The sequence below is a fragment of the Falco peregrinus genome, chromosome 4 (assembly GCF_023634155.1).
Source record: "Falco peregrinus isolate bFalPer1 chromosome 4, bFalPer1.pri, whole genome shotgun sequence".
Classification (NCBI taxonomy): domain Eukaryota; kingdom Metazoa; phylum Chordata; class Aves; order Falconiformes; family Falconidae; genus Falco; species Falco peregrinus.
Window position 1 is genome coordinate 101,181,255 of NC_073724.1, and position 19,384 is coordinate 101,200,638.

The 19,384-nt window shown below is 35.0% G+C and overlaps 1 protein-coding gene across 7 annotated transcripts in view; it reads right to left on the reverse strand.

Moving 5' to 3' along the window:
• The window catches only part of SGCG (sarcoglycan gamma), a 138,797-nt gene that overhangs the window by 89,530 nt on the left and 29,883 nt on the right, over window positions 1–19,384 (reverse strand). For 5 of the 7 annotated variants that reach the window (XM_055802358.1, XM_055802357.1, XM_055802363.1 and 2 more), the window contains exon 2: window positions 11,801–11,888. In XM_055802358.1, coding sequence (XP_055658333.1) covers window positions 11,801–11,824 — 24 coding nt within the window. In that variant the 5' untranslated portion in view covers window positions 11,825–11,888. Of the gene's footprint in view, window positions 1–9,942; window positions 10,072–11,800; window positions 11,889–19,384 lie in introns of all 7 variants that reach the window. The other 2 variants (XM_055802364.1, XM_055802362.1) reach the window with 1 other exon arrangement.

The window sequence follows — 19,384 nt, forward strand, 5'->3', positions numbered from 1 at the left end:
ATCTTTTCTATTTTGTTCATTTGCACACAACTTCAGATTTGGGAAATATGACTTCTTGCTTCTAATTATTTCCCTTAATCTGCTGATTTGCCATGCTGAGTTACTTTTGCCCTCTCTCAAACTTTTTTTGATAGATAGCATATACCAAATCTGTCCTTCTGATATAATGCCCCTAAGTATTTTCTGGGATACTTTCAGCTTACTTTTTGGCAAGTACCTTCATCCTTACGCAGGTATTTTTGAAGCTGAGCACAAGCCGAGTGTGTTTTTTTTACTTGAAATGTACACACCAAGTACACTTTACATATTTGACATACATAATGAAATACCTTATTCTGTGTTGGGAAAAGGGTGAATCTAAGTTAAAATCTTAGATTCAGTTTTGCCAATATAGAGCTTTCATAATTTTGTATTGCAATAACATCTTTCCATGAAGAACAGGTAATCTATATTATGTCCAATTCACAAAAATTATTTTGCCCATAATCGTCCATTTACTCATTTGTCTGAAAGACGAACAGAATTTGCGATGTGTTTTTGACTGCAATTTAAAGTGTTTCAAGGGAGCTAACGTGTTTCTAATATGCACCACCATTGTACCAAGTATTTCCGATAGTAGTCCAAAAAACCTGTCTTCTCTAGATAAACATAGTAAAGTCATAATAGTTTGAATCAAAATTATATTCCCTCATAAAAGAAATAAAAACAATATCATGATTTTAAGAAACAGGAAATCTGGATGAAAAGTTCAAAGAATAATCTTAATATACTTGTTTTGCACTACAAGGTATGCAGTTTTTAATTTATTTCAAGAGTATTTATTTAGCATCCTGCTTATTTGGAAAGAACATCTAAGAACTCCCCTTAAGTCCTAACATTCAAACTTTTATTCTATCAGATCTGCAGTAGTACTCCTAACTTGGGTGATTAAATACAATTCTGACTACATTAGAGCGGTTTCTATGTCACTGGGTATCTGGACATTAAGAGAAGAACTTTATTTGAGTATTTGACAAAATGGATACATCCCATGCTGTTTGTATTGCCATTTAAATTGCTGCTCTGAATTACTTTTTTGGGTTTGTTTTTTTTTTTGTTTGTTTGTTTTTTTACTATATTACTTGGATGCTCTCGATTACTTTCAATTCCTCCTTTATCATCAATGTACAGTATCTTAAGAAAAGAAACAGCACAAAGTTTTACTTTTGCAGACAGAAAAGTTACCCTTTGCAGATCAGATCTGGTAGTTTGTTACTTCCAGTACTTTGTACAAAATTTCATTTCTTAAGGACCACTAAATGCAAGTAAGAATTGGTTTTGTGGCCTTCAGTTTTCCTTGCCTGGAGATAACACAAGGAATCTCGAAACACGGGCAGGCATAAACTTTTTTAAAACTTTTTTGTTATTTGTCATGATTTTTCTGGTTATTTATATACTATGGGGAAGGTGACAGATGTGCGAGAATTGCAAAGCTAAGTCATGGGGAGGAATGGGGAAATAATCTTCACTGAGGTTGCTGAACATACTGAAAGGATTTAAGTTCTTTATAAATGTGAAACAAATGAAAGCAATCCCACTGATGGAGAGAAATTATGAAAGAATCCCCGCTATCATAATTTTTGTGGAAGTCCACCAGACAAAAAATAATTTTAGATATGTTTAAAAAATACTATTAAAAAAAGCAATTACATCTTTTTCTATTTTTTTTTTTTTTTTTTTTTTTTTTTAGAAAAGATGTGTTTTTATTTTCTAGGTGTGTGATAACAGAACCCTTCTATCATGTAACGATTACCAGCAAGGCCAAAACGTATCATTTAGAAATACTACTCCTAATGCAAGTCCTGCTTGAACAGAGCTTTTAGTAAAAGTCCTTTAACATCCTCAGTGTTGTTCTCAGGAAAAGTATTTCACGTCCTCAGTGCTGGGAAGAGGTACTTTCTGAGAGTGCAAAAAGAAACAGCTCTATTTAAGTACATAGAGAAATATGCATGAGCATAACCTTTTCTCTTTTTCCTGTTTTGCTGCTGCATTTATGAAAGTTCTAGTTCCAGGTAGCATGCTGTTATCTCTGAAGAGGCATACTTCCAGTTCATACAGTAGACTTCAGCACGTTATGAAACAGGTAACTCCTTTCTGTGGTACTTTCCTATGCTGGTTGAGGACCTTGAAAAGCTGTTTATTTAGCCTTGCTAAGTGATTTAACATCGTAATTGGGAGTTTTACTGTTATTCTGTGAAGCTTTTCTTGAATGGTGAAGTGAAAATACACCAAAGAAATGAGGAATGAAACCAGAGGCAGAGGCTAGAGGTGAAAATTAATCCTCACGTCTTTCCTCCCTAATTCAAGTAACTGATCAGAGCCACATTTTTAAAAAAAATCTGAAAAAATACTTTGACCTTGCATATAGAAAATCACAATTGTACCTTTTTTGACAAGTCACATGAAACTAACCCAAGATTTCAAAATTCCCTTTCCTTTTCAGCAGCAAGGGATGCAAAATGCTTTCCTATGTTTACTGTGTCTCATTGTATATTTTAAATCTCTGCCCTCTTCTGAAGAATTTTAAATGTTAATGAACACAAACTGATGTGCTTCTGTTGCATTGCAGTCCTGGCCAGAACAGCTTCATTACTCATTTTTACTTACACAAGGGAAAACCAGATTAATTTAAATGTGTATTAGACACATAAGGAAATCTTCAAAAGACATGTACTACAGAAGCCTTTTTTGGTGATGTTAGTTTCAACTGTTTAGGCAGCAACTGGCTCTTAGGTTTCTTCAGCAACAGTGACAAAGCAATAATGAAATGCAAGAAACGCAGAAGATGAAGAACATGGCAAAATATATAAATACTGTTTTTGATCAGCATGCCACTTCTGGGTTTAAAACCAATAGGAAAGCCATAGCTGATCTTTCAATTTGCTGTAAAAACAAATGAAGCATAAACAACACCCAGAAGTATGTATGCATTCCAAAATAAACTAAGAGCAAAATCTCTCATCTGACATAACTTATATACTTTTTGTATCTCAAAGTAGAGTGTTCCATAGAAAGTATTTGATCCGAAATGGAAATAAGCAGTTACCATTGTAATTATTAACTTCCAATTAAAGTTGATTTACTGATGTAAATCAAGTACTGTAATGTGAAAAGTAAGACTTATTTTTGGCATATTTCTTAATTTTAAAGATCCTAATTTGGATAACTGGAAAACAATTCCTATTTGGATCAAATAATAAGCACATTACCTTCTCCAAGAAGTATGTCTGTAGTTCCCAAAGTTATTCTTTGGGCACACACAGGAAAAGAAATTCACAGAACACAAGTATAACTTGCCTTTTAAAACTCAAATTAGACATTGTTTGCTCGTCAAATATAGACAATAATGCCTGATATGTCAATCAGTTTTTGTAGTCTGAGATCTCTACCAGAGAAACCACCCAAAACATAAAAAAAAAAAAAAAAAAAAATGTAACAGGAAAGTCTAATAACAATATTAGTATGCTATTTGCTTCCTATGTATCCACTGCAATATTATTTGCAGTTTTGCCCATGAATACTGAGCAACAAACTAGCTCCAGAGCTTTAAAATTTTTAACCATCATCTGTGAGAACAGAATTAAAGGCATTAAGACCAATTCCCTAAACTGTTCCTTGTAGGCTCAAAGAAAACTGCAGCTCATGCTGAAGTACTGGCTCTGATACACAGTTAACAAAAATTCTTCATGGCTTTTGTGCATGCTCAGATCATTTACTACCTGCACTGTAGGCCAAATTAGACTCCTATTTCAAGAGGACAACTTCACTGTTTAGGGATCACTAATCCTGAAACCCACTTTACAGACCAGCAAAGCCTTTACTTGGAAAAGCAAGTTCCACAACAGCATAAATAAGAGGTCCCAGACATATTTAAAAACATCCTTATCTGATATGTTTGGCAGATAAATTCCATTGTGAGTCAGAGGCAAGTGGCAAAGCATTTATATTTTGATTAAAGCCCTCTGATACTTGTCAACAACAAATTAACATTTCACTAATCCCAGAATAGTGGCGGTGACTTCTCACATAAGGATTTCTCCAGGAAGAGAAAAAGCTACAAACTAGGCTTTCCTGAACTCAAATTCTGGAAAACTATGCAAGTTTCTAATGGTAAAAGAAAGATAAATAATACTAGATCTTCATTGCTGCAGGTTTACCTCATCCAGGTTTGAAGGTGGTTTGGACTGTTCTCTACTATCTGGGCAACAATACTCTGCCTAGGATAACTCTGATTCCTCAACTGCCAGTTGAGGAACAACTTTACACATATTTATGGAAAGTAATCGTGTGTCAGAAATGCTTTAGTTCAAATTACTGACAACTGAGAGACTGTTGTTAGCCTCTAGCATACAGAACTAAAGAGTGTCCTCATGGCTTTAAAATCTACTATTTCAATCTAAAAGAAAAAGATGGGTAAAATTCAGCTGAAATTCAAAATCATCTCCCATAATGTTGAAATCTATTTCAGGATGGGGAAATTGTCTTGTAAATGTTCTCATTTCTTTTTAGCTGTGAATTAACAAAATATGAAAATAGATATGTAAAAAAGAAAAAGTCTCCACAGTATAATTTAAGTACAGTAAATTAAATACTGTGAGTAGACACTTGGGGATAAGAGAAAAAGGTTAAGTAGTGGATGAATGCAGGAAACTAACTTGAGAGACATAAGTGGAGATTGTAAAATATGGGGAGAAAGCACCCAGGGAATGCTGAAGAAAGTCACAAGGGAAAGGTAGCAAAAGATAAAGCAAAGGAGGAGAGAAAAATTCTGCTTTCTGCTGCCTTTGTTTTCATTATTTTACATTCTAGCCATTTATAAGCTCTACTTACTAAACAATCCTAAATCAAAGCTTATTTCTAGATAATCTTTTGTATGTTAATTTTGAATATTTACCTAAGTCATATGTTACTAGGTATCTGAGGATTTCTGATACAGGAAGACAGTAATTTTAATTATCTTAATTTAAATAGCATTTTAGATGTTTTCAACATGGCTAAAGGGATATAGCTTTGTCTTCCATAAACCTGACTCAAATCAGTTAAAACAAATTGCCAAGTGTGAATCATAACAATATCAGTTCAACAGATGTTTAAGTGAAACTAAAATTAATAAAATACATGAATCTAAATGTAAAAAAGTACTTTCACAGATCGCAAAAGTTGTTACCAACAGAATTTCAATGAAATATACAATTAAAAAAGAACATGGGGTACTCAGATAAACACAAACAGTGGTTTTATCAAATATATATAAACAGTTTTTTCTCTGTTATGACAATACATTGTCTTATACAAATTCATGAATATAAGAACTGCATTTCTGTTTGGAAGCATTATCTTCACACATGCATTGAACATAATTATTAAATGACTCATGAAATCATGCAGAATGAAATATACTATTTCATAATGCAGTTCTGTGTTTAAGCAAGATAACAGTTTTCAGAAGCATTCTTTGGTATTTTCATTAAATAGAAAATACCTACCATAACTGAACAAAACTAGGAGCAGAATGAATGTTACAGGGAAGAAAAGTTTTGTGGCTAAAAAGAAACATATTTTATCACACCAAACAGCAGGAATGGACAAATAGACAAGTTTTTTAGCATATAGCCTCTTCATCAGGTCTATTTTAGCATCTGAAACTAGAAAAATAGCCTGAAAAGTAGTATGGGCAGCACAGCTCTACCATCTCCTATGCTAGTCTTGCTGCCCATCCTATAGAAAGTTTGGCTCCATCTTCACAAAACTATATACTACATCCATCCATACTATGCAACACTTGGCTCTGGGTGCCCTCTGGGTAAACCTTCACCTCTTTATCTCTCAAATATGACTGTCTTTGTCTTTTTGTAGAACTAGAATATATGCTAGAAGTGTTGGGGTATAATATGATAGTACAAAACTTATCAGGATATTGTTACAGGAACATGGGGGGAACCTAACCTGGAGCAGCCTTGTCTGCCTAATCCATGCTGACTTTTGGGAGTGTTCACCATGCTCTCTCTTTCTTGTTTGGCACTCATGCCAAACCCTAGTCATCCTCTTCCTCCCCCACATACTGCAATCTATCCTACCATTTTCTTACCCCTACTACAAAAACTTTCACTCAGGCAAACAATAACTACTTTTTCTGCCAGTCTCCCAAATATCCTCCTGTGACCTTTCAGCTCATAGGGAATGCTGATATTAAAATAATACTCATTCTTAATTTTTTGCTTTAAACTCTGAATCTGTCCATTTCCTTCTTTGAATTTCCCAGTAAAATTCAAAGTCCAATATTACAGTCAATTCTTACTGATTTATAGGAACTTATGCCAGCCCATCAGGGACTTCAAAATACTTCTAGCTACCAATCTCCCATGATATATCTTATTTGGTACACTGTGATGCCCTCCTCATACTGAATGTAGGCATGAAATCTGAAACACTGCAGATTGGATCAGCTAGTAAGACAATCAGGGGAATAATGAAGACCAGTAGGCAAATAATAATAAAGGGAATATCTTTCTGAACAAATTCTGAGTATCCCAGAAAAAATAGGCTGCAATAGACCTCTGCAGATCATCTATTCCAGTTCAGAGCTGGACTGGAACAGACCTTTGGATGCAGCTTGCCACCTACAGCCTCACTAATGCAGTTCAATCTGCAGTTAGGGTCCATTACCATAGCTGCACTCTGCTGACTTAGCCTTGATTCAAGACTATTTATTTTCTAAGAACCACTTCCATCTTATTCTGCTTTCAGCAGTCAGGAGTCACCAGAACATTTTTTTTTTTTTTTTTTTTTTTTACTGATTACTGCCCCCCACTTCAATCTCCTTATCCTGAAAACTGAGGAAACTGAGGGTGAAGTGAAACTTCGCAGACACGTCTCCTTCCATCAGCAGCCATCACTGACAGAGGATGCACGCTTCTTATAGCCCGGCCTAACAGCTTTGAAATTCAAAGTCAGACCTCTGTGAAACTTTAACTTGAAACAAAGACTGATGTACACTGCACAGCCAGCCTTTTCTGAAAGTCACTAGTATCCAGAACTAATAAACCAGTGATTGAAGAAGTCTGTATAAAATTTAGCATCTGCCACTCGCACTACTGGGAAACGCTAAGGTGAAGAAAAGGTACTAAGACTTCTTTTGTTCCTCAGAGCACTGACCACACAACAAATAAACAAGGAGGAACCGAAGAGTTTAAACAGGCATTACTACAAGCTGATTCCACCTCTACATCCCATTACTGAAAATACATATATACATCATTCTTACAGACAACCTTCAGGACATACATATGCACACACACAAACGTATTATACGTCTTAGTGAAAACCATGTATTTTATGGGTAACACCAGCAATATCCAACACTTAGCATATACCACAGTCAATTTTTAAAAATACTGATGTACTTCAGTTTATATTCCTCTTCATATTCTTATACAGAAGTAGTACTTCATCCACCTCAGAAAGATAACTAAACATGGCAGGAAATGCAGCAGCTGTTCCAACAGCTTTTGGCAGATAGACAGAAAGGTTTAATGAGAAGACTGGCCCAGGTAGCCAAAGTTACAGATGAATTAAATAGTGAGAATATTGTTACCCAAGCTGAAAATTTGAACAGGATATTGAATTAACCTGATATCCAAACTTCCATGATGCTTTTAGCCTGGTTTAATAAATAGAAAAGCAACCACACTCTATGTCATTGTCTAAATCATCTGTTTCCCATTCGTTTCCCTCCCTCCTACAATAGCTTTTGAGTTTCTAGACCAATTTCAACCAAATTAAACAGACAAGTAGAGGTCTCAGAAATACTACATTTCTACAAACTTTCTGAAAATGAGACACGAGAGAAGAAGAAACCCCATTTATGTCTTCACTGAGAGACTGCAATGGGCAAGAGGACCTTACTAGACATCAGAAAACCTGTATGAGAGAAAGATCTTGTAAATGTCTCTGTTATGGAACACCTTCAGACACTGCTTGTTAAACATATAAGGCAATCAACTTTCAGAAATATATCTACAGAAAATCCAGCTTACTTAATTACAAGTCATGAAAATAATTAAAAATTGTAAGACATCAGCACCTGGGATTTGTATCTCATGTAAAAGGCATTACTTTTCACAGGAAGGAATAAATCTCACAAGGCTATTCAAGCAAGAGGATCTGCATACACCCAACTTTTCTGTACCTTTTGACAGAGGCTTGGGTTTGTATGATACACTATATCCATTTATCTCTTTCCATTGTTCATCCAAAACTCTTTTCCCTTATCTTAAAACATACATTCTTGCATGACTATTCTCAACACTAAGTATAATCACACATATAAACACACAGTATAATAAACACCAAGTATAAACACTAAGTATAATACCGCAATAAGAATTAATATTGTATCTTCACATTGCTACTAAAGCCTTAAGATTATGAATGAAAACTAAAGTAAAACCTGCTTTTAACCACTGAGTTTTCAACCAGGAAAAAGATGCATGTTATTAGCAGAAGTGTAAACGTTTAGAAAAGAGATTTTAAATGGTTCCCTCTAATGCTGGGCTTAATTTAGATGCTTTTATTTTTAATTTAATTCCATGCAGTGGTTCTTACCCTTTGGTGGTATTCTAGGACCATTTGTTTATTAGATAACAGAAAGGAGGTCTGTATCTAATATGTGAATGTCAAATTTGTTTAGAAGATAAACAGACGCCCATCTCAGCCAAAGTGGCAGCAGTTGTAACTATGCATCACAACGAAAACTTGAAAAATCTTGACTGCAAACTTTCAGAACTCTATAGCATATATTTACTATAGTTTACTCGTGGATTACTCATCTAGATGTGGCTATGTAGGCCAGAATTCATCTCACCAAACACAGGTAACATAAGCCATACTTACCTAGGCCCCCTCCACAAACAATAGAGAGAGGCAGACACTTCTAGGATGTGATTAATGTCCTCCTCAAGTAGGAAGAGATTTAAGATAGAGATGGTGAAACCACCCACACCTATAAATAAATAAAAGGTGCCTAGCTGACTAGTGCTGATGCAGTCAAATCACATCCCTACACTTTAGCAGTACCCTGTTTTAAGAACTTATGTGCTCACTGTGATGCATGATTAAGTATGCGGTGCACCCGCTGGTGCATTTAGAGACACTAAGTATCACCCAATAAATCATTTGATAATAAGTCAGTAACCCACTACTAGTATAGTAATTTTCTTTCAGTCAGAGAAACTATTAATGAGAAAATGTATTTGAATTCAAGGAGTTTACAAACTTGTAAAAGGAGTTCTGTATACACATAGTTGTACACTCCATATTAGTTCAAGTATGCTTCACAGAAGTTAGCGCTGATTTTGGTAACAGTTCCTCAGATGGAAGGTTACTATTACACTGTCAAGCCAAAAAGAACCGTTCAGTAGAAGCATGGATCCATTCTTGCCTAAAATGAAATTTCAGTACGTGATAGATAAGCTGAAATAAATTTAGAGCTACAAAGATCAGAGGTTTACTACTGCAAATCAGATACTATGTAAGTTCAGTAATACGATATTGTAAAAGACTTAAAAAGTACTAAAAGTTAGCTTCTTAATATTACACAAGTGCAAGTTTAAACCATACAATTTCGTACTGCATTTAATTGTAAACCCAAGTATAATTAAACTATCAGAATCTAAAATAATAGTATATAAAAATGAACACTCAAATTTAGGTCCTAAAATAACTCACATAAGCATCAACACAACCCTTAAATGAGGACAGAATCAGCCTCAAATGTTGCACAGAAAATCAGATGGGGGAGAAGCTCAATACATCCATGAAAGAACAAACAAAAACCAACTCAATAATTAATATGCTAATATATTAATACAGCTATAAAAAGAAATTTTAAAAATTGTTACTTACCTTAGAGATCTGAAACAACGTGTACTTCTGAATAAACTACAATCAGTCTCTTCCCAAGAGAGAATTGTCTAACTTTTCCACTACTTTCAAATCTGGAGTGGAAGATATTTTAGGCCTGGCCAAATATCACTGGAAGAAAATTCGTTCACATGTTTGGCTATGTTTTGCATTCCATCCTGTTGCTTTGGCATACAGACACAGCTAATTATAATCTGTGACATAAGCAGCTAATTCTACTGCTAAAATGGTTGTGTACTGACTCCAGAGATTAACTGCCCCACTGTAAGACATAACCAATCCATAATGCATCCTATAATGGCCCAACCTGTCACATAATGCCAACTGCTTTATTAAAATCTGAGAATATGCAGCACTTCATAGAATCTGCACATAAAAACTATTAACACAGTTAGCTGCTAACAGTACACAATGTAAAATTAGAAGCAAAAAAGACTTCTGCTTACTTTTCCATATATAACATCGAACTAAATTTTAATAGTAGTTTTTCTGAAAACTTAATTTTAATGCTAACATTATTCTAACTATACTAGCTGGTATATAAAGTCTCTTTAAAAAAAGGAAATACATATAATAGTTCTACAATAGCACATATGAACTTTATACAATAACTACACTAACAATTATCCATCTTTCCAAAAGGTTAAGCCATTCTTGGAATTTAAGAAAGATGCATATAAATACCAAGAGATATTAAAAAAAAAGTTGCATATATTACATATTTTAAGATGATATTATAGAAATTCTGCAAACTCTTTTTTCAGTGCCATTTAAGCTTTGAGCTCTCAAATGCAGAAACAAGAATTCCAGCCCAGCATTGCTTACATTAGACTGACTACACAAACTAACCAACAGACTTTCTGTTCAACCTATGATATTTTAGAATCTGTGCTAGTAGCTGTCTGCAATTTAAAAAGCATTAAAACGTACATTAGTAAGATTTACAGAATAGAAGTTTTGTGCTATGTGAAGCACTGCAATCATCATCCATATGTTTGGAAAATTTTATTTCTCAAAGCACGTTTCCTTTTTTCTAGCCATGCACTCACAATGTTACCATGCTTTAGATATCAGACATTTAACAGCTGCGGATCATAAATTTAGGACTGACACAAATCCAACTGATCACAGGCTCACAACATACTTTTTTCCCCTTTATGAATTCTGTGGCCATTAATCCTTTATCAGACTCTGTTTACATATACAAATGGAGAAGTTATTTTCTATACAAAGGAATTAATTCACCAGTATCTGACAAAAGTGACAAATATTTTTTGTAATAAAATATTTATCAATATCTTTAAAACAGCTTTTATATTTAATCTCATGGGTTTATGAAAGATAAACTGGGATGAAAGCATTTGTATATTGTGTTAACACCAAAGATTTTCTTTAATTGAAATTCCCTGTTAAGTACTAGAGGAAGAAACCTGTAAATCCCAGATAGTTTTGAAGGGCTCATTCTTTAGGTGATCAGGTATTCATGTCCAGGGATTTCCTGTAAAATCTTCTGTCCACTCTTGGAGAAAAGCAGAGGATCAGATACAACTGAATAGAAGACTCCAAAAAAGCAACATTTAACTGCATTTTATTATGTTTCCTTTTGGCATATTTGTAATTATTTGATTGCTCAATTTATAAAAAAAGATCAACTAACATAGTGCCCTGCTATAGAAAGAGATTAGATTGTATAATGCAAGAGCTCTCTATTAACTTTTGTATTATTTCCCACATGTATTTACTTTTCTTGGTCTAGCTTCATGATGTCTTTTATATGCTTTTCTACCTATCTAGTATCTGCAAATTAGAAATTCTAAAAATGAAGAGAACAAAGAAATACCTCAGTATCTTCTGAAGTTCTCATGAAGTAGGACTGAAGCAAGAGCAACTGTCAGTGAGTTCTGTATCATCTGAAGGCAGCTGTCTTCCTATTTAAATGCAAAGAATAGAAATAGAAAGAAAAGATTTTCATTAGTAAAGGGGAAGAACAAGATACATTCCTGAACTGTCCTCCTGACTCTTTAACTGACAACACCTTACAAGTGATGCACCAAAATCCACAGACTAAACTTGTGGAACACAAATGAAACAATGAACACCCAGCACTGGTTTGGACTGCAAATGTTCATGACAGCACAGTCTACAGTAAATGAGAAATAAATGTTAGTCAAAAATCTATGTGAAAAATAATAAAAAATATTTCTCTTGCAATGTTAAAATTCCATCTAGCATTAGAATGCATTAGTATAATGAACTATGACTTCAGTTATGGGGTTTCATTGCATCTGTACAAAAACTAAGTCTCTGAGCCAAGGAATTATCTTCACAGTTCAAGAATGCTGATGTCCTGTTCCTCAACAGAAACTGCCAACATCCTTTTTCAATTGGATTTTGAAAGTCAATGACTGATGACTTAGTCCTAGAAAGGTAACTAAGCAAACATTTATCTTCCATTGTCAGAAACCACTCATACCAGCATGTGTCTTAATTAGCAGTACTTGCAAACTTATTCCAGGAAAAAAAAAACAATGGGAAAAGATACATATAGTGTGGTTTGAATATTATGCCATTAAAATATGTCACTTTTTTTTAGTGCAAAAAAATAGAATTTTGACAAAAATACTGTGCACACCTAAAGATTTCAAGAACATCTGCTTATCCCTCAAAGTACAAGACAATACAATAGTGGAGATTACAATGACTACCACATATCCATTTAATTCATCTCACTAAAACAGACATAGAAGCCATTTGGTCCTATCTTTATCAACTTCTTAACTTATTCAGATATTTTTCAAGTCTGTGAGGCCATAAATGGCATAGAATGAGGAGTGGATATTGTCTTAGGTTTGGCTGGGATAGTGTTAATTTTCTTCCTAGTAGCTGGTATAATGCTGTGTTTTGGATTTAGCACTACAATAATGTTGGTAACACACTGATGTTTTAGCTGTTGCTAAGCCGTGTTTACACTAAATAAAAGATTTTTCAGCTTCTCACACCAGTCCACCAGGGAGCAGGCTGGAAGGGCATAAGCAGCTGGGAGGAGACACAGCCAGGGCAACTGACCTGAACAGGCCACAAGGATATTCCATACCATATAATGTCATGCTCAGTACGATGTCAAAAGCTGGCCAGGGGCTGCTGCTCATAAACTGTCTGGGCAATTGGTAGGCATGTGGTTAGCAACTGCATCATGCCTCGCTTGCTTTGTATATTATAATTCTATTATTGTTGGTGGTGTTATTAATATTTTCCCTTCCTTTTCTGTTCTACTAAACTGTCTTTACCTCACTCATGAATTTTAATTCCCCCCCCCCCCCCCTCAATTCTTCTCCCCATCCCACTGCAGGGAGGTGGAGGGGTGGGTGCTCGAGCAAGCAACTAGCTGTATGGTGTTCAGCCACCTGCCAGGTTAAACCATGGCACTTCATATGCAGTATCTTTCTTTTTGTGCCCTAAAATTAGGCAGTCCATCACAGTCCCCCCTCAGGAAATAAACAAGATTCCCCAAGTCTCCTGCATTCCCAAACTTGCATTGTAACAGATAGTTAATAACAAAGTTAACTAAGAACAGAGCCTCTACTGCTGAACAACTGTAATTATGTGGCAAACAGTAAACCAGCTAAAATTAGGTTGTACAGATATATAACTCCAGATGAAACCGAAGTTTTGCCATATGAAATATTAAAAGATACCTTGATAAAAGTTCAGAAAGGTCAAGTAGTACAGCAAAAGCAATGTACATTAATGATAAAATGGCATATACTTTGGAAAAAAAGTAAAATTCACATGCAAATATATACCAATTAGAACTACCAACTGAAAAAAAAAATATTATCTATTAGAATCACTGAATGTGAAAACCAAAACCAACCAACATGTCAAGCAATTAAAGTGGGGGGTAATTTTAATAATAGTCAGAAAACATAACAAGTGATTAGTTACTAGACATCTCTGGACTTCCAAGAACTGAGAGGAAATGTTCAAGTCTTCTCAGTTCTTGTTCTTGTGCATGTTAATCACTTGTGAGTTTGAATAATGATGCAACAAAAAAATCATCTTTTCAAAAAAGACTTTTTCCAGTTCTCCTGACTTTCCACTGCTGTTGAAGGCTCTAATATGATATGAAACAAGAACTGTTGGAAACAAATTTTTTAGTGTTTCCCTTCAAAGCATTTTGAGTCGGCTATGTGTGATGTGCCTTTTAAATTTGCAAGGGATAGGACAGCAGGCCATTTATTGACAGAGACCTTGCCCCTTCCTAAGAATAGGGCTATGGTGCATATCTAGAAAGGTACGTCATCTTCTAAACCCGAGCAAAACAGTGAGTCAAAGGAGGACTTAATCTTTCACATATAAATAGAAAGAAACATTTGAAAGTTACTGTTGTGCCTATTAAAGCTATAAAAATGCAACTGTTTTAAATAGTTACTTAAACAAGGTGGAGAATACTTGAACAGGAATCTTTGGTAAGCACAGGACCCCCAAATATACAAGGTTTTAAGAGAGATCTGCCTAGACTGTTTCATTGCATATCTATAAGGAGGTGCAAAACAGCTTTGAAACTCAGAATATTTATGTTTTATTAGAGTATGATTGAGAATAAATTACAACAGAACAATCTGAAAATGACTATGCAAGATGAGGTAAAAATAAAAGGACTTCTAAATAAGTATCTAACTGCCCAGCATGTCAGTGCAGGTCCTCATGTCTAGTTTCCAGGAATTTTTTCCATCTGTGAGCACAAACAGCTGGCTGTAGGTCTACTCCCTGATCATCCTATCAATATTTCAGCTTTGCTTCAGCTGTTAACTTCCCAGTTCCTTGCTGCCACACTCTTATCCTTTCTATCTCCTTTTTTTTTTTTTTTTTGGCCACATTCTGTCACCTGCAATCTCCTCCCCATATGTTCAATGGCTCCAGACACCTCCTGTTTTAGCTGCTCTACTGACTCGTTTTTCAAATCAACATAGGCACAAAGTGAATTTACATGAAACAGACTAAAACTGTCACAAAGGGCTAGTAGGGGATTTTTTTGGTCCGGTGTTAAATGCTATCTTCTGCCTGGATTAAAAAACTATTTAATTTGTGCGGGTTTAATTCTGTATGATCCTTAAAGAGGTTAAGTAGTGAGGCAGCAAGTGAAAAGCTGCATGCATACTTTATGCTCACTGCTGTACTCTGTGCGAAGATGAGCCTGACAGACAAAAAAAAAATAAAGATTAAAGGAATAAATGTACAATGGGACAAATTGCTTTTCTAAGAGCAAATAATCAAGCTCAGGTTTGTAGACCCTTTCAAAGACTCAACCTGAGGAGGAAAGACTAATCTGGAGTCTGTGGCTTGCATGCAGACTGGAAGACACAATGGAGAGACTGTGCTATAATAGTATCTTAAAGGCAGAAGATGTTGCCTAATGTAATACTGGGGAGAAAAAAACCCGCCAAATGTTAAATTTGTTGTTAGAAAGCAGATTTGGAATGATTTTGTATTATTGCATGGTTAGTAGACTTCAAGCATTCTCCTAAATATGAAATTCAACTACTGTTGGATTGAGGAGTTAATTGTTAGCTTTTCCTCAGGAAGAAACCCAGAAATGTGTACTTTGGTTTATATGAAACTCTGCAATAGTCTGGACAGGAGTGAAGTGCTTTTTAACAGGTTCATTATTGTGTGCATTGGGATTTTTATTTTAGGATACGATTCACTGTGCAGCTACTCACAGGTCCATCTGCAAGAACTATGACAGTCAGAATAGTACATTTACAGTGTATTCTGCACAGTATGTCAAATCACTTCTACAACAGATACCAATAGCACTGGCAATCAACAGAGAACCGTGTTTCATGATCTTTGGGCATAATATTTCCTTTTATATCACTTGTCCTTTACTAAAAAAAAAAAGCAAAAACCCTAGACCCATTAAATGTCCAGAGCAGGATAGTCTAGTCTTCTGCCTTGGGATATCTGAACTGTGAAGAATTAAAGTGAAACACACAGCTGTCACCCAGTATATGTGGCTGCATAAAACAGAAAACTGAATGACTGTCCCTCCACGGTAGAGTAGGTGTGATACATCTTGGAAGGTCTGCATCTGTACCCATGTACAGATACAAACCCTAAAGAATACGATGACTTTACCACAGTCTTTTGCTTTCTTTCTAATTCTTTTATCTTCTTGCATTTTTCTTGTTTCCTTCTCTACTCACAGATGTATAGCTGATTGACAGATACAAAAGCCCCCCCCATTTTCTTTTATCAGTAAACGTTATTTTTCAGTAACATTACATTTGATTTTGACATAATAAAGAGGTGTATCTAATCTGCATTTGAAATAAAAGCATATAAAAGCATCTAGAACTCTGTTTAAATCCTGTGATTCAGTGTCTATGTCATTAGTTAGACTACTTTTTTCATTCAGTATCAGCATGCATCTTTCAAGAAAGAAAGGAAGCATGAGAGGAAAAAAATGATTAGGTAAGGCACACAAGAAGAATGTTTCTTGTTCCAAAAGACGTAGAAGAAGAGATGGAAATGTGAAAATTACAGTGCTCTGGCCAGGACACTATAACAGGAACCATGGTCCCAGAGCTCATTCCCTGACAGACTCAACACTCAGAAAGTTTTAGTGGATTGCAATTTTATATTTGTGGGATGGTCTTACTACAGACCAGCATGTATGCTCAAAGACAGAATAAGTAAGACTGGCTGTTTAGCTAGTATAAATCAAATACATTCGTTATGAGTCCTAAAGAGAACTTTTTTGAATTTCTTTTGTGTGAAAGGTTCAGTTTTCAAAATCTCAGAAGTGCTTCCAAAAAATGAAGGAAAATGTAAAAGCTAACCAAACCCAGAAGAAAATAAATAAAATTGAAGGAGTTAACGCAAAGGTATGTGTTAGTTAATGTGTAAAATGTACATAAATCTTGCTCCAAGAGAAATGACAATGTTAGTATAAACCAACAAGTGAGCAAAGCAAGCATACAGAATCTATATCCTAAATTTTATTTAGCAATAATCTAGTCAAAAAGAAGTTTTAAATATTTTCATTTTATATGATTGCTTGTATTCACAAGTTCTGTCGAATATTCAGTGTAAAAGACAAAAAGGAATAATGAAGGTTTCAGCTGTATAAGAAAGTTACATGAGTTTACAGGATCTATCACAATTAGTCCTTATATTTACACATATAAAACAGAACTGTGAAGTGAATCTGCTTAAAACTTTCCCTTACAGTGAGCTACTCAAAGTAAACTATTTTTTTTTTTAAAAGTTAGTGGAAAAAATTTCACTATAAAATATAAGGGCTTTTTTTTAATGGAGAACCTGGAAGCAGCTAAGTAAGGCAGAATATAAACAGAAGAAAGCTTACAAACAAGTCATTCCCTGCCTATTTCTCTTTGTTCAGAGAGTACCTGCTCAATGAGAAGAATCCTTGCTTTCAGACCTGATGTCTGTCCCCTCAGTAATTTTATGAGTTGCAGAAAACTCTGGAGTTTTCTTCAGAATCCAGGTTTCCATTGTATCACCTGTGAAATCTAACTTGCAGCTCTGCGACTTTACAGCAATTTCTGCTCTTGACTGTTCCGCTGAGGCTGCAGACTCCTAGACCCTTGCTGTATTCCTCTCTTTTTACTCCTTGGTAAACTTGTGTTTTCTGAAATTGTTTTTTCTGGAGTATTTTTCAGTGTCCTTATGCAATAAACAACCTTCTCTGCTTTCATGAGGTCTTACCTGATTCAGTCACTCTTACTAATGAAGCACAGCAAGTAAGAACAAGAAGATCCCGAATTAGGCAATCTGCCATACCCACCTATGTTTACATTAGGATGAATTAACTAATGGACAAAAAGATATTCTTCCCAGTAGTTTGAAAAGTATATGGCCACATTATAACCAAATTATGCGTTCTCTGAAATCACATATATTTCCACTGTTACTGAATGAAATAGTATCTTGCAGACAGTGTAGGCAAAACTTTTATCCAGTACTGATTATCTCCTGTGTTTTTTTGGTAGCCAAGAAGGCAGCATGTTCCCAAAGCATTTTATTTTTCATTCAAAACTATGCTGTAAAACTCTGAATAATTAATGACTTCCCACTTTACAAGTTGCCATTGTAAAACTGTTATGAAGTAAATTGCTCTTTATTTTGCACTCAGAATCATACTATACCCTATGAGTCATTAAAAGAATGTCAAAGAAAAAAGTCTTAGCATTTTAAAATACCAAAAATGGGGGGAGGGTGAGAAAAGGCACAATAAAAAGCATTTTCAGTATTATAAAGTAAAATAGCCTAAAAAACACATACATTAACTGTTATTTTGGAAACTAGAAATATACAGTATTTTGTAGTGTTTCCATTTTTCACTCTGGAACCAAGTTCAAGTCCCTCACTTCTAAACTGCTACAGTCAGTTTAGACCTATACCATACAGGTACAGAATCAACCCAGCAAAACAGTTCACAGAAAGAATTCCTCACCTCGAAGGCCTGGACAATCTTTGGTTAACAAAATGCAGCTACATTTGAAAATATAATTTAATTGATGATATTCCTGAGATCACTCCATAGAGACTCTGCACTGAACCAAATTTAGGAATGCCAGACTGCTGTACTTAACCCAGAGTCACTTTTCTGGATCAAGATCATTGTCCTTATCAGACAAACAATGGAAGCTCAGTGTTTAGCTGAAATCCTCAGTCTTCACCTCTTCTGATGTTCTAGGAAGACAAAAAGAAGGCCAATGGAAAGCAAGCAGAAAAAGGACAAACAGCTTTTCACACCAATCACCATAATAAAATAGGTATTTGTGCTCAGATCCATGGAAGAAACTCAAAAGAGCCTTTAAAGTGCAAGAGTAGAAGTGTACAGCAAATCATTTTTAAGAATCTGGTTTGAAATTCTGAACTTGTACAGAAGTAGAGCCTTACTACCAAAGGTTAAGACACAGCCCTTGATCCATCATATTTGTTGAGATATCATTTGCTACAAAGACTGTAAAAATAACAATTATTAATGTTAATAATATACCCCAACAATCTGTTGGCCCTACTGAGATTTTAGCTTTGCCAAAGTGCAAGGAGAAAAAATTAGGCACATGAGAAGTGTATTTAATTAGAAACTTGCCATATGGCATAAGCAAGTAAATCATAAGCGTAGCCCTTTTAGTATAGAAGGAGCTATAATCAACCAGGGAATAGACCATAAGCTATTTCTTGTTTGATTGAAATGTGTAAATTAGGCATGGGAATAGTGTAATTATCTAGTATTTTGAAGGGTTATTCATGAGGCTGAACTGTGGGCAATGACAGCAAGCAGAGTAACCATAGTAAAACCAATGGCTTAAAACTGACAGATATAAATTAATAATTTTGGCAGCCTTCAAGAATCTGACACCCTACCTTACTAAGCAAAGTTAGAATA